The following is a 22,122-nucleotide window of genomic DNA, read 5'->3' on the forward strand; positions in this document are numbered from 1 at the left end:
CAGTGGGATCAGGATCCTTCCCTGGTGCATGTATGGGCTCTTTGGAGCCCAGTGCCTATGGTGGAACACCTCACACAGCCCTGGTTCAGGGGGAGGGGGCTTGGACCTGCTTCAACTGAATGTCAGGATCTGCTGACTCCCCTTGCCTTGTAAGAGGTGGGAATGGGGGGGGGGAGACAGGGTAGGACACACTCTCCTTTCTTTTAAGAGATCAGACGCCATGCCCTAAGACTTACACCGCAAAGCTAATTGGTGGAATGAATTTCCACTACAGATTTCTCACACCATGATGGATGAGGTACTATCACTTGACAGACAAGGAAGGCCCACTGAGCTTTAACAGTGACATGCACAGCATCACACAGCTGCCCAACACTGAGCTGCCTACAAAGGAGACATGAATGGCGCCACCTACCCTGGAATTATCGTTCTGCTATACTCTCCTATGCTTACATTTTTAATCAGACATATTATTTTCAAAAGATAGTAGTCCAAATAGAGAACTGTCAAAAGTTGAAGAAAAGGGAGCATTATATGCTGAAGATGTGGATTAGTGTGAGGAGTGCATATCTAGTGTGCACACACCCTGGTTTGATCCCAAGTGATACATAAAACTAGTGTGAGTGAGGGAGTGCTGGAGTCAGGAGGCTCAGGATTCAAGGGCACCTCTTGCTACATCACAAATTCAAGGATAAGGTGGGGATGTGATACACTTGTTGAGACAGACAGAGACACATACACAGAAACACTCGGGAAACCAATGCGCACTGCCGCAAATTTAAGGCCAGCACAGGCTACACAGTACCAGGCCAGGCAGAACTACATAAAGACCCTGTCTCAAAACAACAAAAAGCTCATTTAACAATGCCATTTTATTTGGAACATAGAAAACATAATGCAATGATTCGCAGGGGGGTTAATGCCAGTAGAATTGATCAAGGTGACCTTTGCTCCCGAGTGCAGGGCCATCCTCCTCAGCTTCTGTGAGGTGCCTCCTCTCGTGCTGCAGAGAGGTGAGACATCCAGGTGAGCCACAGTGCTAACAAAGCTGGGATCACCTTGTCAGCCCACCAACTGGATTCTACTCAGCAATAATAAGAGTCCCCAAAGCTTGGCTTCCTGGGCTCTGTCAACCATAGAGCATCTAGAGTGGACCCCCCCCCCCCCAGTGTTCTCAGCAGCATCACCCTGTCTCATTCTCCTAGGTCTTGCCGACTAGGATGCTCCTGCACAGAAGGTCAGGTCTTCCAAAAAGTTACCTGGTTCTTCAAGTAACTTTGTGCTTCTTTATCATTATTTTTACTTCAGTGTGTGTGCAGATCACTCACACATTATATGTTTACACTTGTGTGCTTGTATGTGTGTGTCCTTGAATACATACACATGTATGCTCAAACTTGTATATATGTAGCACATGTATTCCCTTCAAATATCAATTCACAGATGCTGTACACATTGTGTTTTGGACACAGGCTTTCTCAAGGCCAGCAAGATTAATGCACCTGCATCAAATGGTGGTGGTGGAGCACAGCTTTGATTCCAGCACTCGGGAGGCAGAGGAAGGCAGATCTCTGTGAGTTCAAGGCCAGCCTGGTCCACAGAGCCAGGGCCAAACAGAGAAACCCTGTCCTGAAAAAACAAACAAATAAACCCAAAACACAAATCACAACAGCAAAAAAAAAAAAAAAAGGAGATGCACCTGTCTCCATCTCCAAGTGACAAGCTTCAGCAAGCCTGCTCACTCTTTTTCTTGCACCCTGGGGAACGATCTCCTGTCTCACAAAAGAAGCAGGTAATGTAAAAACAGACATTCACTGTCCCAGTCCTCTTGTGCTTCTGAATCTCGCCCAGAATGTTGATTTCACACTCTTGACTCACTGCCCACTCGTCTAGCCTTATGAACAACACAGCCTGGAACAGCAGTGTGTGTCTATGCAATTTCTTCAAGGCCATCTCCTGGTCAGCAGATCTATGAAGGGTATTTTGTTCCTTTATTATGATAATGGGGAAAAGGAATGAAAGGAAGGAAGGACAAAATCATGTTAGATGGGTATAGCCGAGCAAGCCTCCCCCACCCCACCCACAAACCCACCCAACCACCCCAGTGGTTGGCACCAGGTGAAGCAGGGACCTCAGCCAAACAGGTACACTAACAGGGAACTGGTACAGAAGTGCCACAGGGGGGCAGCACAACACCAGAGTTTCTGACAGGTTGCAGGGCCAGCAGCCTTCCTGCCTATCCTATTGGCACAGGTTGGGGTCTCCATGCTCTCCAAACCTTCCTCCAGACTGCCCCCCACAGGATCAACAGGGAGCACTACTCACACAGCTCCCCAGTGCCTCCCACAGGGCCAGCAGGAAGTACTTGTTGAACAGCTCCCTGGAGCCACACACAGGGGATGAACTCAATGCTCAGGCCAGTTCCAGATGTGAGTCACAGGGAAAAAAAAATACTGCACATCTAGACACCCGACTTTCTTCTCTCCATCAGAAAGGGCTGATTCATACGGAATATGTGGTTGTTATGGGCTGCCATGTCACTGTTTTCTCAGATTTGGGCATTAAGATTTGGGGTAGGGGTTGTTTGCTTTTAAATTAGTGCCATTCCTCCTAGACTGACCTCCATCTCTCCACGTTGGAAGATGACCTTGACCGCCTGATCCTCTGGTCTCCACCCTCCAATACTGGGATTCCCAGCATGCTCCACCTGGTTTTATTTTCTACTGGGCAAGTACCCAGGGCCAAGAACCAGTGTGCATGCAAGGCACACGGAACACTAGTCCTGTTGTTCACTTTCTATGTTTTAGAGAGAGAGAGAGATCTCACAGTGCCACCAAAGCTAGACTACTGCTCCTTATATAGCCCAGGCTGGCCTTGAATTTATGGCTCGTCTCCTGACTAAGCCCCCAGAGTTCTGGGATTATAAGCATACACCCTCACCCTGGCTCTAGCATCTAGTCTTAAGAAAAACGCACAAACTCCCTAGAACTGGCTAAATGTGAGGGGTATGAGATCTCCCAAGGGGTGAGTGGACTAAACCTTCAAGTAGGGGGGTGCAGCTCCATCTCATAGTGTCATCAGGTACAGGTCCGGACATGGGCTGGTTGAGGCTGGTGCCTTCCATCCTGTCCCACAGAGCTGCATAGAGAGTTAGATGAGTCCAACTTGAGGGCCGCTAGTCAGAACAGTCCTTCAAAGCAGCCTGGCTACACAGGTGACAGTCCAGGGACTGCTGCACACTGACCTGAGTGTCCTTGAGAGGGCATGGGACTGGGACAGCCTCCTTTCCCTCCCTCCTGCCCAGATCACAGCTCACCAGCTTCAGAAGAAGAGTGGTATACGGACACAGCTCGTGTTTGTGGTACTTCAAAAGACACTCAATAGGAAAACTAGATTATCTAGAAAGGTTAAAAGAAAAAGAGAGAAAAAGTTCAGGGTCAAGGGTATAGATCTGTAAATCCATCAGGAGGTCTTTCTCAGCTACATAGTGAGTCCCAGGCTAGCCTGAGCTACAGGTATGACTCAGCTCTTGCCCAGGATGCAGGCGCCGCCACCACCACCATCATCTTTCACCTTCTTTTTCGAGACAGGGTATCTCACTGACCACAGGCCAGCAAGCTCCCACACTTGCCTCTCTTCAGCTACAGGCCTCAGATGACATAAGGACATGGCCACATCCAGTTTTCACACACTCCTTCCTTCCTCTGTGGCACTTTAGCCATTCCCCCATCTCCCCAGACCGTGTCCAGATCTGATAGTTCAAAATGTTCAGAATTTCCATATTCTTCTTGAGACGGGATTCCACTCAGCCTGCAACTCACTCCTGCCTATACTGGCCTTGAGCTTTTCATACTTAACAGGGCACAGTGGCTAAAACTGGAATTTCTGCCTTGGGAAGTTAGAGACAAGAAGATGAGGATCCTGCTTAAGGTCATCTTTGGCTGCAGAGTGGCCTGCCTGGGATATAGGAGACTTTGACTAAACCACAAATGCTAACAGTGTTCCAGTGCACCTAAGAGACACTGAGGCAGCAGGACCCTCAGGAATTTAAAGTCAGTATGGACTCTTTACCGAATTCAGTCCAGCCTGAGTTGCAGGGCAATACTCTGAATAAACACATAAACCAGCAGAGGAGCTGGGTGGTGGTGGTCCATGCCTTTAATCCCCGAACTCGGGAGGTAGAGCCAGGCAGATCTCTGTAAGTTCAAAACCAGTCTGGTCTACAGAATGAGATCCAGGACAGGCACCAAAGCTGCCTAGAGAAACCATGTCTCCAAAAACAAACAAACAAACCAGCAGATGAAAACAGTTTGTAGCAAAGTAGACAAAACCAAATGTCAGAAAATAAAATGGACTTGTGCATGTGACACCTTAATACACCTGTCAGGGAATGAAAGCCAATTTCCATCTTTGGTTGTAGGTAGAATGTGCTTGCTTAGCATGCGTCTGTGAGACTGTTATTATTAGGGTGGGTCATTCAAGGATTTATGTGTGTTATTTTTTGGTTGGTCAGTTTTAATATCATGTATCCATTTCAATCAATTGCAATTTTTAATTTATGTTTGCATTTTGGGTTTGCTCTTTATAACAATCTTCATTGTTTGGTGATTCTCTGGGGGTCCAGTTTAAGGCAAAACAGCTGACCTGCCTGGAAATTGTTCATGTAGATAAGAGGCAGAGAGAGAGAGAGAGAGAGAGAGAGAGAGAGAGAGAGAGAGAGAGACAGAGACAGAGACAGAGACAGAGACAGAGACAGAGACAGAGACAGAGACAGATACTGACCAGTGGTTTTATATTCCTGGGGATGGGGGGAGGTGAACAATACAGTTGCCTTAGGGGGATCACAATATGAAGTCAGATCTCCCTCCCAGACTGGTCAGAGTCACCTGAGAAGTCCTCCTCAGTTTTATCTGAACAGATCCAATGGCTGAGGCCAGCAAAGGATCCCAAGGAAGGTACTTTCCCAGAGTTGTTGTCAGTGGATTGGGAAGCATGGGGTTCTGGGGTGCTCTTCCCACCCCAGAGTGGAATAAGGTTCTCTCTTCTTTTCAGATTGAGCACATTAAAATGTCTGTCCTGGGACCTTAGTGGTGCTCAGAGGACAGAAGAGATGTGACAGATGTGTTCTCCTAGTGCTGGAACACTATCAGGACACGCTGTTGGAAACAAAAGCCATCCTAGCAAGAGCATCATCCCAGGACCCTTGTTTTCATGTCACATCAGGGAGACACATAGACAGATGTACCGTCCACATCAGTCACACAGACTTTTCTGTGTCTCATGCTGTGGCATGTTGGCACTGTCTAAGGAGAAAGAACACACGAGATGAGACCTTACCAATGTGACTGTGGGAACGACAGGGGAGGCTTCCAGGAAACTTGCCCAAAGGATATGCGAAAGCCTGCTTACCTGTATAAGAACAAGCAACCTTAGGGATATGAACCTCTGAGTGCAGACTTGGGCTGGCATGAGGCAGGGCCCACAGCAGGTTGCTGCCCCCTCATAAGGGTTTCTGGTTCGATCCATATCACAACATCTATCACTGCCTCACAGTGAGGCACGTGATGGCAAGTGTGGAATCCAGTTCCCAATGGGAATGGTGTCCTTGAAGGAGCAAGCATGGAGAGGCAGCAGGTGAGTAACTAGAGGGCAGAATTGGTGGAGAGAGGAGACTCAGCTGGTGCTGGAGTCACTCCCCAGTAGAGATTGTCCCAAGCTTTGCTCTGAGTCGGGTCTGAGGACTCAAGCAACAAAGTAACTTGCTGTGATGACTTCAGGGGGTTCTTGGGAAAGGTTGGCAGGAGGCTTCCTGTAGTATGGATTTTAAAGAGTCTTATTAATAAAAACAAATCCAGAATCAGGAATTGGGGTGAGTGCTGGAAGATCAGAGAAGCACAACAATCAACAGCTACCTCACCTTGTCAATACCTCAGCTGTCCTACCTACCCCAAAATGGGTTCCCAGGTTCAGATTGTGGCCAGCAAGCAGCCCTGTATTGCTCCAAAAGTGTGTAGCTGTGGCGATATTGTGTTCCCCAAAATATTGTGCACCCTAATAAACTTATCTGGGTCAGAGAACAGAATAGCCACTAGACATAGAGGCCAGAAAATGGGGGCACACACTCCTTTAGTCCTATAACTTGGGAGGCAGAGATTCATCTGGATCTCTGTGAGTTTAAAGCCACACTGGAAATCCTGTTTCCTCAGACTGGAAGGAAGCCTGAGTTCTCATCCAAATAGATCTCAGCTGAATTGTTGCTCAAAAGCCTAACAGCTTAACCTTCCTAGTTCCTGGTCCTCATGCCTTATATATATTTTTGATTTCTGCCATCACCTCCTGGGATTATAGGTTCACTTTCTGGGATTCAAGGCGTGAGTCACCATGCCTGGCTGTTTCCAGTGTGGATTTAAACTCACAGAGATACAGATGAATCTCTGCCTCCCAAGTTATAGGACTAAAGGCGTGTGTGCCCCCATTTTCTGGCCTCTATGTCTTGGGGCTATTCTGTTCTCTGACCCAGATCAGTTTATTAGGGTGCACAATATTTTGGGGAACACAATATCGCCACAGCTACCCTCTATTGGAGCCCTACAGGGCTGCTTGCTGGCCACATTCTGAACCTGGGCACCCATCTTGTTGCAGGTAGGACAGGCTGACTAGAAATACTATCCCTGGGGAGAGAAGTCTCACGTCATGGAGAAGATCATATTCTCTGCCCAGAAACAGGGAGCAAAGGAGAGTCACTATCCAGAGGGCAATCTCTGATGTTTAGCCAGGCAGGGGGAGAGACAAAGGGCTATTGTTCCATGAGACAGCTTAGGGCCCCTTTGCACCTCAGCCCTCCCCTCTCAACAAGACCCTGTGAAAAGCCTGTCCTTCCTGCCTCCCTCTCAACAAGACCCTGTGAAAAGCCTGTCCTTCCTGCCTGGGATTTTACCTGGAGAGATCTGTGCTGGGGTGGTCAGCTCTTCCTCTGCAGCAGGGAACTATCTCCACACTGCCTCCTGGACATCTGGTCTCGCTCCCCTTGGGGTTGTGCGATTCTCGGCCAGACAGGTCCCCAACCCGTGACTCAGAAGCCATGGAACTCGGGCTTGACCTCTTCAGGACTTCAAAGCAGAAAGACACAGGAAGGAGACTCTTAGGGGCTTTGGAACACACTCTTACTGTGCTGGCCCTGCATGTCTAAGCTACAGGTGTGACTCAGTTGGGACAGCTCTTGCCTAGCATGTAGGGGACCCTTGGTTTGGTCTCCAGGACCAAATAAATCAGGCTTGGTGGGGAATTCCTGTAGTCCCTATATTTGGTAGGTGGAAGCAGAAGGATTAAAAGTTCAAGGTCATCCACCACTACATAGATAATTTAAATATCAAAACCCCTCAAACACACTGGCAGCCTGAACTACAGACAGAAAACCCAAGTCAAAACAAGAGGAGAGTAAAAAATGAGAGGATTCCTCATTAGAGGGCACTGATAGTTATGCCACTGTGGTGTTTAAGAGTCATGTGCTTTGGCAAAGAAAACAAAAGGCCATGAGTACAAGGAATAGACAGTAGTGAGGGGTATGGGTAAGGACAGGGTGGAGAACTCTGCAAAAGAGTGTGAGTGTTTGTGCAAGGTGCATGTGTGACCACAGGGGTGTGTGTGTGTGTGTGTGTGTGTGTGTGTGTGTGTGTGTGTGTGTATGTGTGTGTTCCTGTCTGTCTGTCTGTTCTAACCCTTTGTGCACACATGTAGACCAGGAATATTCATCAACTGCTTTTGCACCTTAGTTCTTTTGTTTTTTGTTTTTTGCCACAGGGTTTCTCCAAGTTTACCTGGCTGTCCTGGAGCTCGCTCTCTAGACCAGCTGTCTTTGAACTCACAGAGATATGCCTGCCTCTGCCTCCCAGTCCTGGGATTAATGGGTGCTCCGCCACCACAGGATTTCACCTCCATTGGAGACAGTGTGTCTCACTGACCTCAGGCCAGCAAGCTCCCACGCTTGCCTCTCTTCAGCTACAGGCCTCAGAGGACATAAGGACACGGCCACATCCAGTTTTCACACACTCCTTCCTTTCTCTGTGGGGTTTTAGCCATTCCCCCTCTCCCCAGACCGTGTCCAGATCTGATAGTTCAAAATGTTCAGAATTTCCATATTCTTTTTGAGACGGGATTCCACTCAGCCTGCAACTCACTCCTGCCTATACTGGCCTTGAGCTTTTCATACTTAACAGGGCACAGTGGCTAAAACTGGAATTTCTGCCTTGGGAAGTTAGAGACATGATGATGAGGATCCTGCTCAAGGTCATCTTTGGCTACAGAGTGGCTTGCCTGGGATATAGGAGACTTTGACTAAACCACAAATGCTAACAGTGTTCCAGTGCACCTAAGAGACACTGAGGCAGCAGGACCCTCAGGAATTTAAAGCCAGTCTGGACTCTCTACCGAATTCAGTCCAGCCTGAGTTGCAGGGCAATACTCTGTATAAACACATAAACCAGCAGAGGAGCTGGGCGCTGGTGGTCCATGCCTTTAATACTGGGATTTGGAAGGTAGAGCCAGGCAGATCTCTGTGAGTTCAAGTAAGTCTGGATTACAGAATGAGATCCAGGACAGGTACAAAAGCTACACTGAAAAACCCTGTCTCTAAACACAAACAAACAAACAAACAAAAAAACAGACAGACAGACAAAGAAACGAAACAGCAGATGAAAACAGTTTGTAGCAAAGTAGACAGAAGCAAATGTCAGAAAAGAAAATGGACTTGTGCATGTGGCACCTTAATACACCTGTCAGGGAATGAAAGCCAATTTCCATCTTTGGTTGTAGGTCAAATGTGCTTGCTTAGCATGCTTCTGTGAGACTGTTATTATTAGGGTGGGTCATTCAAGGTTTTATGTGTGTTATTTTTTAGTTGGTCAGGATTAATATCATGTATTTATTTCAATCAATTGCAATTTTTAATTTATGTTTGCATTTTGGGTTTGCTCTTTATAGCAATCTTCAGTGTTTGGTGATTTTCTGGGGGTCCTGTTTAACACTGAACAGCTGACCTGCCTGGAAGTTGTTCATGTAGAAGAGAGGCAGAGAGAGAGAAGGAGAGACACAGAGACAGAGACAGAGAGAGATACTCACCAGTGGCTTTATATTCCTGGGGATGGGGGCAGGTGAACAATACAGTTGTCTTAGGGGGATCACAATGTGAGAGGCCAGATCTCCCTCCCATAATGGCCAGCGTCGCCTGTGAAGTCCTCCTCAGTTTTTTTCTGAGGAGATCCATTGGGTGAGGCCAGCAAAGGATCCGGTGGAATGTAATTTCCCAAGTTGTTGTCAATGGGTTGGGAAGCATGGGGTTCTGGGGTACTCTTCTCACCCCAGAGTGGAATAAGTTCCTCTTTTCAGATTGAGCACATTAAAATGACTGTCCTGGGACCTTAGTGGTGCTCAGAGGACAGAAGAGAAGTGACAGATGTGTTCTCCTAGTGCTGGAACACTATCAGGACTCGCTGTTGGACACAGAAGCCAGCATAGCATGATTATCAAACCAGGACCATTGTTTCCTGTCACATTAAGGATATACATATATCGATGTACCAACCACATCAGTCACACAGACTCTTCCATGCCTCGTGCTGTGGCATGTTGGCACTGTCTAAGGAGAAAGAACACACAAAACGAGACCTTACCAATGTGACTGTGGGATGGACATGGGAGGCTTCCAGAAAACTCGCCCAAAGGATGTGCAAAAGCCTGCTTACCTGTATAAGAACAAGCCACCTTAGGGATATGAACATCTGAGTCAGACTTGGGCTGGCAAGAGGCAGGGCCCACAGCAGGTTGCTGCCCCCTCATAAGGCTTTCTGGTTCCATCCATATCACGACACCTATCGGTGCCTCATGGTGTGGCATGTGGTGGTGAGTGTGAAATCCAGTTCCCAATGGGAATGGTGGCCTTGAAGGAGCAAGCATGGAGAGGCAGCAGGTGAGTAACTAGAGGCCAGAATTGGTGGAGAGAGAAGGCTCAGCCGGCCCTGGATTCACTCCTCAGTAGAGATTGTCCCGAGCTTTGCTCTGAGTTGGGTGTGAGGACTCAAGCAGTGTACCTTGCTGTGATGACTTTTCGGGGTTCTTGCAAAAGGTTGGCAGGATGCTACCTGTAGCATAAAAAGAGTCTTATTAATAAAAACAAACCCAGAGCCAGGTATTGGGGTGAATGCTGGAAGATCAGAGAAGCACAACAAGCCACAGCTACCTCTCCTTTCAGTTCCTCAGCTGATCCCGTTTCCTCCGACTGGAAGCCTCTGAGTTCTCATCCAAATACATCTCTGCTGAACTGTTGCTGAAAAGCCTAAAAGCTTAACCTGCCTAGTTCCTGGTCCTCATGCCTTATATACCTTTCTGCTTTCTGACATCACTTCCTGGGATTATAGGCTCACTTTCTGTGATTCAAGGCATGAGTCGCCATGCCTTGCTGTTTCCAGTGTGGCTTTAAACTCACAGAGATACAGATGAAACTCTGCTATCCATGTTATAGGACTAAAGGCGTGTGTGCCCCCATTTTCTGGCCTCTATGTCTTGGGGCTATTCTGTTCTCTGACCCAGATCAGTTTATTAGGGTGCACAACATTTTGGGGAACACAATCACCACAGCTACCCTCTATTGGAGGCCTACAGGGCTGCTTAATGTCCACAATCTGAACCTGGGAACCCATCTTGTTGCAGGTAGGACAGGCTGACTAGAAATACTCTCCCTGGGGAGAGAAGTCTCAGGTCATGGAGAAGACCCTGTTCTCTTCCCAGAAACAGGGAGCAAAGGAGAGTCACTACCCAGAGGGCAATCTCTGATGTTTAGCCAGGAGGGGAAGAGGGCAAGGGACTATTGTTCCAAGAGACAGCTTAGGGCCCCTTTGCAACTCAGCCCTCCTGTCTGAGCAAGACCCTGTGGAAAGCCTGTCCTTCCCGCCTGGGATTTTACTTGGAGAGATCTGTGCTGGGGTGGACAGCTCTTCCTCTACAGGAGGGACCTATGTCCATTCTGCCTCCTGGACATCTGTCCTGGCTCCCTGTGGGGCTGTTCGATTCTCAGCCAGACCGGTCCCCAACCCGTGGCTCACAAGCCATGGAGCTGGGGCTTGACCTCTTCAGCACTTCAAAGCAGAAAGACACAGGAAGGACACTCTTAGTGGCTTTGGAACACACAGGACTTATTGTGCTGGCCCTGCATGTCTGAGCTAACGGTGTGACTCGGTTAGAACAGCTCTTGCATAGCATGTAGGGGGCCCTTGGTTTGGACTCCAGGACCAAATAAACCAGGCTTGGTGGGGAATTCCTGTAGTCCCTATATTTGGTAAGTGGAAGCAGAAGGATTAAAAGTTCAAGGTCATCCACCCCTACATAGATAATTTAAATATCAAAAACCCTCAAACACACTGGCAGCCTGAACTACAGACAGAAAACCCAAGTCAAAACAAGAGGAGAGTAAAAAATGAGAGGATTCCTCATTAGAGGGGACTGATAGTTATGCCACTGTGGTGTTTAAGAGTCATGTACTTTGGCAAAGAAAACAAAAGGCCATGAGTACAAGGAATAGACAGTAGTGAGGGGTATGGGTAAGGACAGGGTGGAGAACTCTGCACAAAGAGTGTGAGTGTTTGTGCAAGGTGCATGTGTGACCACAGGTGTGTGTGTGTGTGTGTGTGTGTGTGTGTGTGTGTGTGTGTGTGTTCCTGTCTGTCTGTCTGTTCTAACCCTTTGTGCACACATGTAGACCAGGAATATTCATCAACTGCTTTTGCACCTTAGTTCTTTTGATTTTTGTTTTTTGCCACAGGGTTTCTCCAAGTTTACCTGGCTGTCCTGGAGCTCGCTCTCTAGACCAGCTGTCTTTGAACTCACAGAGATATGCCTGCCTCTGCCTCCCAGTCCTGGGATTAATGGGTGCTCCACCACCACAGGGTTTCACCTCCATTCGAGACAGGGTGTCTCACTGACCTCAGGCCAGCAAGCTCCCACGCTTGCCTCTCTTCAGCTACAGGCCTCAGATGACATAAGGACACGGCCACATCCAGTTTTCACACACTCCTTCCTTTCTCTGTGGGGTTTTAGCCATTCCCCCTCTCCCCAGACCGTGTCCAGATCTGATAGTTCAAAATGTTCAGAATTTCCATATTCTTTTTGAGACGAGATTCCACTCAGCCTGCAACTCACTCCTGGCCTTGAGCTTTTCATACTTAACAGGGTACAGTGGCTAAAACTGGAATTTCTGCCTTGGGAAGTAAGAGACAAGATGATGAGGATCCTGCTTAAGGTCATCTTTGGCTACAGAGTGGCCTGCCTGGGATATAGGAGACTTTGACTAAACCACAAATGCTAACAGTGTTCCAGTGCACCTAAGAGACACTGAGGCAGCAGGACCCTCAGGAATTTAAAGCCAGTATGGACTCTCTACCGAATTCAGTCCAGCCTGAGTTGCAGGGCAATACTCTGTATAAACACATAAACCAGCAGAGGAGCTGGGTGGTGGTGGTCCATGCCTTTAATCCCCGAACTCGGGAGGTAGAGCCAGGCAGATCTCTGTAAGTTCAAAACCAGTCTGGTCTACAGAATGAGATCCAGGACAGGCACCAAAGCTGCCTAGAGAAACCATGTCTCCAAAAACAAACAAACAAACCAGCAGATGAAAACAGTTTGTAGCAAAGTAGACAAAACCAAATGTCAGAAAATAAAATGGACTTGTGCATGTGACACCTTAATACACCTGTCAGGGAATGAAAGCCAATTTCCATCTTTGGTTGTAGGTCAAATGTGCTTGCTTAGCATGCGTCTGTGAGACTGTTATTATTAGGGTGGGTCATTCAAGGTTTTATGTGTGTTATTTTTTAGTTGGTCAGGATTAATATCGTGTATCTATTTCAATCAATTGCAATTTTTATTTTATGTTTTCTTTTGGGTTTGCTCTTTATAACAATCTTCAGTGTTTGGTGATTCTCGTGGGGGTCCAGTTTAAGACTGAACAGCTGACCTGCCTGGAAGTTATTCTTGTAAATGAGAGGCAGAGAGAGAGAAGGAGAGACACAGAGACAGAGACAGAAAGAGATACTCACCAGTGACTTTATATTCCTGGAGATGGGGGCACGTGAACAATATAGTTGTCTAAGGGGGATCACAATGTGAGAGGCCAGATCTCCCTCCCAGACTGGCCAGAGTTGTCTGAAAAGTCCTCCTCAGTTTTTTCTGAGGAGATCCAATGGCTGAGGCCAGCAAAGGATCCAGTGGAATGTACTTTCCCAAGTTTTTGTCAATGGGTTGGTAAGCATGGGTTTCTGGGGTACTCTTCTCACCCCAGAGTGGAATAAGGTTCTCTCTTCTTTTCAGATTGAGCACATTAAAATGTCTGTCCTGGGACCTTAGTGGTGCTCAGAGGACAGAAGAGATGTGACAGATGTGTTCTCCTAGTGCTGGAACACTATCAGGACACGTTGTTGGACACCCAAGCCAGCATAGCATGATTATCAAACCAGGACCATTGTGTTCATGTCATATCAGGCAGTCACATAGATCGATGTACCATCCACATCAGTCACACAAACTCTTCTGTGTCTCATGCTGTGGCATATTGGCACTGTCGAAGGAGAAAGAACATACAAGACGAGACCTTACCAATGTGACTGTGGGATGGACAGGGGAGGCTTCTAGTAAACTCGCCCAAAGGATGTGCAAAAGCATGCTTACCTGTATAAGAACAATCCATCTTAGGAATATGGACCTCTGAGTGCAGACTTGGGCTGGTAAGAGGCAGGGCCCACAGCAGGTTGCTGCCCCCTCATAAGGGTTTCTGGTTCCATCCATATCATGACACCTATCACTGCCTCATGGTGTGGCATGTGGTGGTGAGTGTGAAATCCAGTTCCCATGGGAATGGTGGCCTTGAAGGAGCAAGCATGGAGAGGCAGCAGGTGAGTAACTAGAGGGCAGTATTGGCTGAGAGAAGACTCAGCCAGCTCTGGAGTCACTCCTCAGTAGAGATTGTCCCAAGCTTTGCTCTGAGTTGGGTGTGAGGACTCAAGTAGTGTCTCTTACTCTGATGACTTTTTGGGGTTCTTGCAAAAGGTTGGCAGGATGCTACCTGTAGAATGAATCTTTTTTTTTTTTTTTTTTTTTGGTTTTTCAAGACAGGGTTTCTATGTATAGCTTTTTAGCTTTCCTGGAACTCACTTGGTAGCCCAGGCTGGCCTCTAACTCACAGAGATCCGCCTGGCTCTGCCTCCCGAGTGCTGGGATTAAAGTCGTGCGCCACCACCGCCCGGCCTGTAACATGAATCTTAAAGAGTCTTATTAATAAAAACAAACCCAGAGCCAGGTATTGGGGTGAGTGCTGGAAGATCAGAGAAGCATAAGAAGCCACAGCTACCTCTCCTTGCCAGTTCCTCAGCTGATCCCGTTTCCTCAGACTGGAAGCCTCTGAGTCCTCATCCAAATAGATCTCTGCTGAACTGTTGTTGAAAAGCCTAAAAGCTTAACCTGCCTAGTTCCTGGTCCTCATGCCTTATATACCTTTCTGCTTTCTGACATCACTTCCTGGGATTATAGGCTCACTTTCTGTGATTCAAGGCATGAGTCGCCATGCCTTGCTGTATTGGTGTGGCTTTCAACTCACAGAGATCCAGATGAATCTCTGCTCTCCACATTATAGGACTAAAGGCGTGTGTGCCCCCATTTTCTGGTCCTATTTCTAGGGGCTGTTCTCTCCTCTGGCCCATATAAATTTATTAGAGTGTACAACATTTTGGGGAACACAATCACCACAGCTACCCTCTATTGGAGCCCTACAGGGCTGCTTACTGTCCACAAGCTGAACCTGGGAACCCATCTTGGGGCAGGGAGGACAAGCTGCCTAGAAATACTCACCCTGGGGAGAGGAGTCTCACGTCATGGAGAAGACCCTGTTCTCTGCCCAGAAACAGGGAGCAAAGGAGAGTCACTACCCAGAGGGCAATCTCTGATGCTTAGCCAGGCAGGGGAAGAGGGCAAGGGGCTATAGTTCCATGAGACAGCTTAGGGCCCCTTTGCACCTCAGCCCTCTCCACTCAGCAAGACCCTGTGAAAAGCCTGTCCTTCTTGCCTGGGATTTTACCTGGAGAGATCTGCGCTGGTGTGGACAGCTCTTCCTCTGCAGGAGGGGCCTGTGTCCACACTGCTTCCTGGACATCCGGCCTGGCTCCCTGTGGGGCTGTCCGATTCTCAGCCAGACCGGTCCCCAACCCGTGGCTCACAAGCCATGGAGCTGGGGCTTGACCTCTTCAGGACTTCAAAATAGAAAGACACAGGAAGGAGACTCTTAGTGGCTTTGGAACACACAGGACTTCCTGGGCTGGCCCTGCAGTGCCTAAGCTCCCCACTGCTCCTCCATGGGATCTTTGCCTCCTTTGGCCTTGCCCCGCCTCCTGCTCTCCCTGCTCCTATCAGCATCTTTGTGTCCACTTGTAGCTCAAAAATTCTGAGGTCACACTAGAGAGATTTTCTGGGATTGTTCTCTCTGAAGTGACAGTTTGATAAGTTCACAAGTGTGCCACAAGTTGGCACTTGCATCTTTACCACAAGGGACAGGAGGAGAAGCACAAATAAAATGAGGTAAGTGCACCCACCTGGTTCTGGGGGTGACTCCATGATCCCTTCCCTTTGGAGCCAGGTTCTTGCGGGAGGCTCGGCCTCTCTCTGCAGGTGGCAGGCAGCAGCAACAGAGGTTTCTGAAGCAGTTCATAATTGTTTTCCTGACCCCCTTCCAGCTGTGACGCCTCCGGGTTCGGGATGAAGCTGGGCCTGCATCCTGGGGCTGCCCATGGGTGATGGCCACTTCCTGGGTGATGGCCATATCCAGAGTGATAGCCTCTTCCTGAATGAGGTTCTCAACCTGGCTCATGGTGGCTTCTGGGGAGATGGTTGCATCCTGAATGATGGCCTCTACTTGCATGATGGTCGCTTCCTGTGATATGGTTTCATTCTTTACCATGGTCCCATCATGGTTCATGGTCTTTTCCTGGATCATGTTTGCATCATGAGTTATGGCCTCATTCTGGGTCATCTTCCCTTCCTTGATCATGGTCCTTTGTTGGGTCAAGGTGGTTTGCTGAGTGATGACCTCATCTTGGGTCAAGGTTGTCCCTTCCTGGGACAAGGTGGTATCCTGGGTGATAACCTCATCCTGAATTAATGTTGCATCATGGGTGATGACCTCATCCTGGGTCATTGTCCCTTCATGGGTCATAGCTTCATCCTCTGTCATGGTCAGTTCATGAGTTATGGCCTCATCCTGGGTCATAGTCTCTTCCTGCAATGTATCCCAAGGGGAGGAGCCTGTGGGGGTGAAATACTGAGGTGCCTCCTGGGAGCTCCAGAGTTCCTCCTGTGGACTGCAGGAGGACAAGTTGTTGTCTGTGTCACCTGGAGTCTCACTCTGGTGTGGCCTAGGAGAGGAGGTGTCCAGAAAGAGAGGTGGCTGGACACTGGCCAAGTGACAACCGAATGACCCGAACTCCGAATGTGTGAAATACTCAATGCTTTCCAGGCTGCTGCTTGTGAAGGAATCAGTCGCAGAATAGAACAGGTGGGTTAGATAGGGATGGTGCATCCTCTTTGGCTGGCAGCACAGGGCGGCAGGCATGCTCTGCCTTGTGCCACCCTGCCTGGCATTCTTCTCTTCTCTCTCCTTGGTCTTAGATGGCAAGGTGAAGGTGGGGGGAGCAGGCTCGGTAGCTCTCCATAAGGACACAGGGAAAGTGTGAAGATCTGCCAGGTTGAGGTCAAGGCCTGACCGCATGGCTCTCACGGGTTTCTTTTGGTGATGGTAGCAGTCTCCCCCAGGTGACTGGTGCTGTAGAATTAGGTAAGTGGCCATCACCTGGTTATATTTCTGGTCTCTCAGAGACTCAACGATTTCTTCAGATTTATACCCCATGACTGTCATGGCTTTGACAATGCTAGGGCTGGGGGTGCCTGGGAGAGCCTGGGTGGAAGTAGGTGGTGACCGAGCCTCACTGCTCCTGACTATGGGGAACCTCATGATTTGGCCTATGGTGGGCCTCCGGCCAGGGTTGATGATCAGCAGTTTGACGATGACATTGTAAATGTCCATGGAAACATGTGGAGGCACCTTGAAGTTTGCGGCAAGGATGTGCTCTTTCACCCGCTCAACAGACCTAGCTCTGAAGGGAAAGTGCCCGGTGACCATGAGGAAGAGGAGCACGCCTAAACTCCACACATCAGTGGCAAGGCCATCATAGGCCTCCTCTCCAAACAGTTCTGGGGCACAGTAAAATAAAGTTCCACAGAAACCCCTAAACTTCTGCTCAGGCATGACCTTGGCCGAAAGGCCAAAATCGGCAAGCTTGGCATTACCCTTGCAGTCCAGGAGGATGTTCCCTGCCTTAATGTCTCTGTGAGCAATCGAGTTATTGTGACAGTACTGCACTGCATGCAATATCTGGATAAACAACCTTCGAGCCTCGCTCTCCTCTAAGGACCCCAGTTCCAGTATATGATGCAGCAGGTCTCCCTCTGATGCATGCTCCATCACCAGGTAGGTGGTCTCTCTGGTCTCGACCACATGAAACAATTGAACGATGTTGGCATGGGCAAGGGATTTCATGATGCTGACTTCACTGTTGATAAATGAGGCATACTTCTTCTTGTTTCTAAGAATTTTTACAACCACACAGGATACTGTGGGCACGTGAAAGGCCAATTTGACCTCTGAAAAATGTCCTTGGGCCAGGGTCATCATCATCTTATAGTCATCGGTGAAGGCCTCCTCAGCAGAGCAGTGGGCCTCCCCGGCCTGCTCCATGGTCAGGTCCTTGTTGTTAAGGCTAGAACCAAAGCCTCAATGGGGAATTTTAAACAGTCCAAATCAGGCCCAGACTGTTTATCAATACAAATTCCTACATCCAAAAGGAAAAGAAAGTCAGAATTACTTTAGACAACCTAATAGGGATGCAATGCTCAGAAAGAAAAGAAAACACCTTCCAAAGCAGCAGATAGCAGAATAAGACACAGATCGGATTGGTAGGAATCAACCAGAAACAGAGAATAAAACAAGGGGTCACAGAAGCTAAGAGACGTTTCTTTGGAAGGATAATCATCCTCTTACATGAACTCAGCACTCACTGAGAGAGAAGGCACTAATAAAATCAGATGCAAAAGCACTTGATAAGACAACAGACATCCCCAAATCCAGTGTGCCTGGGTGGGCAGATGGCTCAGGAGTTCAGAAGACCTGTATGTGGTTCTCAGGACCCAGGTCAGACGACTCACAACTGCCTTAACTCCAGCTCTAGGTGCGCCTACACCTCTGGCCTCTGAGGGCATCCATACAATGCATGCATGTGCCCATGTGGGCAGACTCACACAGACACATGCACACTCGAGGGTGCCAATACACACACTCACAGGTAGTACAAATAACTTAAAATATTGATGCTTTTTGTATGATTTCTTTTCCATGACCTAGAAGGTCAGAAGAGGGCATCAAATCCCCTAGAAATGGAGTTTCAGGCAGTTATGGTGGGTCATGGGAGTGCTGGGAGGCAAGCCTAGGTCTTCTGTAAGAACAGTACATGCTCCAACCTGCTGGGTAATCTCTCAAACCTACCCCACCCCAAAATTAATCTGTTTGTTAAAACCAGGGGGTCCTTCTCATTGATTGGAAAATGTGGATGAAATTGAGAAATTTCTAGATACAAATTCAACTTGAGAAGAGACAATAAACAACAAGATTAAAGTATTTTTGATAAAAGACTCTGCACAGAAAAGCCCAGGACCAGGCACTTACTGATGATTCATTCCAGCCCCTAAAGAACAAATGTCAGTGCTCCTCCAAACTGCACAAAATAGAAAGGACTTAACAGTTCCAAACTCATTCATGCCTAAGCCAGGAAAGGACACTATTAAGAAAAAAAAAAAAAGGCTGTTTCCATGATGAACATGGATGTGATAGTCATTAATAATATTACTAATACTTCTCACCAAATTCCACAACACATTAATAAGGCCATAGTTGATGGTTAAAACACACTCACAAGGATCCTTACAAGGATTGCTCTGCATGCTTAGAGGACAAACACCACAATATAGAAACGGAATGAAGGGCAAGAGTGCCACAGTCAAGCCATGGGAAGCCATCCAGGATGAAACTGGGGCTCTCAACAAGGACAGACTGGAACAGATGCTTTACCTGGGAAAAGCCAGTCCTGCAAATGTGCTGCTTGTTTTCTCTCCTCTGTGGGATTTGGGAGCAGGAGGAGGTTGTCAACTTAAAAAGGGTTTACTAGGAAAGTGGAGGGGGAAGTGGGAGAAGAAAGCATAACAGCACAGGTTAATCACATGATTAATGTGATCAAAAATGCATTACAGGTGTTCCTGTGATTGTCATAACTAAATGGCTTCTATGTGCCATATTACCAAGAAAAGGCTTGAAATAGGAGAAATAAATGAAGAAAAACATGACAATAAAGGAAGAGGTAAAGACAAACACAGAGGGGCTGGAGAGATGATTTAGTGTTTCAGAGCAACTCCTGCTCTTTCATAGAACCCCGGTTAGGTGCCCAACAGCCACATGGTGGCTCACAACCACCTGTTACTTGAGCTTCAGCTCATCTGTCTCCCTCTTGTGACCTCCACGGGTACCAGGTATGTGGCACACAGACATACATGGAGACAAAATACTCATACCCATAAAACAAAAATATCAAAATATTCTACCTCAGGAAACATAACCTAAAAATGAATAAAAACTGGTGGGCAGTGGTGGCACATGCCTTTATTTCCAGCACTCAGGAGGCAGAGGCAGGCAGATCTCTGAGTTCAAGGCCAGTCTGGTTTACAAGTGAGTTCCAGGAAGGCCAGAGCTACGCAAAGAAACCCTGTCTTGAATTACCCCACACATCAAAAAGAATAGAAAGTCAAATAGAAGATAATAAAGAACATGAAAAAGTGAGTGGAAAAATAAAGCAAGCCAATAGACAAATTCACTGAGAACAAGAAACCAAATAAAGTCAACAGACTTGGAGAGAAACTCACAGTGTCCAACAGCTCCCGAAAGTTCAAGTCAACTCTTTCTTTCACCAGTGCCGAACACCACCTCTCCAACCAACCAGCAGCTCCTGCACTGTAAGGACAGGAGGCAGCCTCAGCCAGAGCTGTGAGTGCACAGGTGTCTGTCATTGTGACATCACAGCAAGAAATGGACCAATGAGGGCTCGGCACAGCTCACTAGTCTGGCCAGCAGGGCAGTAGGGGCCTGAGGAGCCTGGTTACACTCAAATGGCTGTCCTCAGTGTTTCCCAGTGACCCATTTCTTCCTGCTAGGGCCATTTCCTGTGGTCCAAAAATTCCCCAAATGGTGTCAGCTGGTGGGACCAGTGTCCAAACACTTGATTCTTTGTGGGCCATTGACACCCAAACCTTAACAAGGACCCTTCCACTTTAATAATAAAACAAGGAGTCCTAAGAATGGCAATGGCTCCAGAGCATTGGCCCTGCCTCAGTTACAGACTGATAGTCTCCCCTTAGTAGGTGGAGAGTGTTTTGCTCTTCATTTGGACCCTAGCCTTCTGTGACAAGTTTGTAATAACTCATCATATCTACACTCAAAAAATTCAAGTTATATTATTTTTAACTCAGATCAATGGGTCCTATAGGATGACAGCTCCTGACTATATTGGGATGTTGTGAGAAAATAGTTTTCCCTGGCACCCCAGGACCTAGGACTAACATCTGTGGGGCTGGGAGAAAGTTGACACCATTTGTTTCAGGTCCCCATTATTCCTGAGACTTCTCACCAAAGTCCAGGATGGTTTGCTGTATAGATACTCAGATTGATGGGTCCTATAGGACTACATTGGGATGTTGTGAGAAAATACTGTTTTCCATGGCACCCAGGACCTAGGACTAACATCTGTGGGGCTGAAAGTTCACATCATTTTTTTTCCATTTACTTCAATATAGTTTATTTTCCTTTTTTTTCTTTTACAAATCAGCGTTGGATTCACCTGTCCTCCCCCCTCCTGTCCCCCTGGCCCTCCTTTCCCCCATCCCACCCCCCATTCCCATCTCCTACAGGACAAAGACTCCCCCTGGGGATTCAGCTCAACTGGTAGATTAAGTCCAGGTGGGTCCAGTCCCCTTCTCCCAGGCTGAGCAAAGTGTCCCTGCATAGACCCCAGGTTCCAAACAGCCAGCTCATGAACTAAGGAAAGGTGCCGATCCCACTGCCTCATTTGTCACATGGTCCCCATTGTTCCTGAGACTTCTCACCAAAGTCCAGGATCCCAGAAGACAGTGGCCTGATATGTTCAAAATGATCAAGAAAGTACTTGTCAGCCAGAACCCTATAGACAACATGTGTAAGAGATGGAGCCCTGCAGACCCAGCAGCAGCCGGCAGAGACATTCAGGCCCAGCGGCGGCCCACAGAGGTAGACAGGCCCCGCGGTAGAGACAAGCAGACGCAGGTAGGCCTGCGGCGGTGGCCCGCGGAGGTAGACGGGCCCAGCAGCAGCCCGCTGAGGTAGACGGGCCCAGCGGCGGCAGCCGACAGAGATATTCAGGCCCGGCGGCAGCCGGCAGAGACATTCAGGCCCAGCGGCGGTCCACAGAGGTAGACAGGCCCGGCGGCAAAGACAAGCAGACGCAGGTAGGCCTGTGGCGGCGGCCTGTGGAGGAAGACGGGCCCAGCGGCAGCCCGCTGAGGTAGACGTACAGCGGCTGACAGGGACATTCAGGCCCGGTGGCGGCCCCCAGAGGCAGACAGACCCAGCGGCAGCTGACAGGGACATACAGGCCCGGCGGCGGACCGCAGAGGTAAACAGGCCCAGGGACGGAGACAAGCAGACACAGCTTGGAACAGGGACGCCCCTAACCCCAACATCTGGGGAAGAAACTATCTCCGTGGGTCAGAACCAGAACGAATCTGAACACTCCGTCTGAGGACAACCCAGGGCCCAGCTGCTGATCCTGTGAAACCCAACAACTTGGAGGTGTTGGTGAGACTACCCTGCTCAGCTGAAACACATCTGGGAGAGGATTCAGATGCCTACAGTTTAAAGTCTGAAGAAACAAGATCAGCTGAGGAGTTGACAAATGAACA

The 22,122-nt window shown here is 48.3% G+C and overlaps 1 protein-coding gene across 36 annotated transcripts in view; it reads right to left on the reverse strand.

The window, feature by feature from the left end:
* Positions 1 to 853: 853 nt before the first annotated feature.
* The window catches only part of LOC121826479 (sperm motility kinase X-like), an 88,202-nt gene continuing 66,933 nt past the window's right edge, over positions 854 to 22,122 (reverse strand). For 2 of the 36 annotated variants that reach the window (XM_076567079.1, XM_076567082.1), the window contains exons 2-12: positions 15,627 to 17,918; positions 15,116 to 15,287; positions 13,714 to 13,907; positions 13,086 to 13,603; positions 10,958 to 11,129; positions 9,741 to 10,136; positions 9,118 to 9,634; positions 6,938 to 7,109; positions 5,410 to 5,604; positions 3,317 to 3,398; positions 1,705 to 3,138 (exon numbers count right to left, since the gene is read on the reverse strand). In XM_076567079.1, the coding sequence (XP_076423194.1) occupies positions 15,251 to 15,287; positions 15,627 to 17,824 (2,235 nt within the window). In that variant the 5' untranslated portion in view covers positions 17,825 to 17,918 and the 3' untranslated portion in view covers positions 1,705 to 3,138; positions 3,317 to 3,398; positions 5,410 to 5,604; ... (5 more) ...; positions 13,714 to 13,907; positions 15,116 to 15,250. Of the gene's footprint in view, positions 1,004 to 1,699; positions 3,139 to 3,244; positions 3,399 to 5,409; positions 5,810 to 6,937; positions 7,110 to 9,117; positions 9,635 to 9,740; positions 10,137 to 10,957; positions 11,130 to 13,085; positions 13,604 to 13,713; positions 14,121 to 14,966; positions 15,288 to 15,626; positions 17,919 to 19,210; positions 19,321 to 20,055; positions 20,144 to 22,122 lie in introns of those variants that run through there. The other 34 variants (XM_076567072.1, XM_076567073.1, XM_076567083.1 and 31 more) reach the window with 32 other exon arrangements.

The sequence above is a fragment of the Peromyscus maniculatus genome, chromosome 3 (genome assembly GCF_049852395.1).
Source record: "Peromyscus maniculatus bairdii isolate BWxNUB_F1_BW_parent chromosome 3, HU_Pman_BW_mat_3.1, whole genome shotgun sequence".
Classification (NCBI taxonomy): Eukaryota; Metazoa; Chordata; class Mammalia; order Rodentia; family Cricetidae; genus Peromyscus; species Peromyscus maniculatus.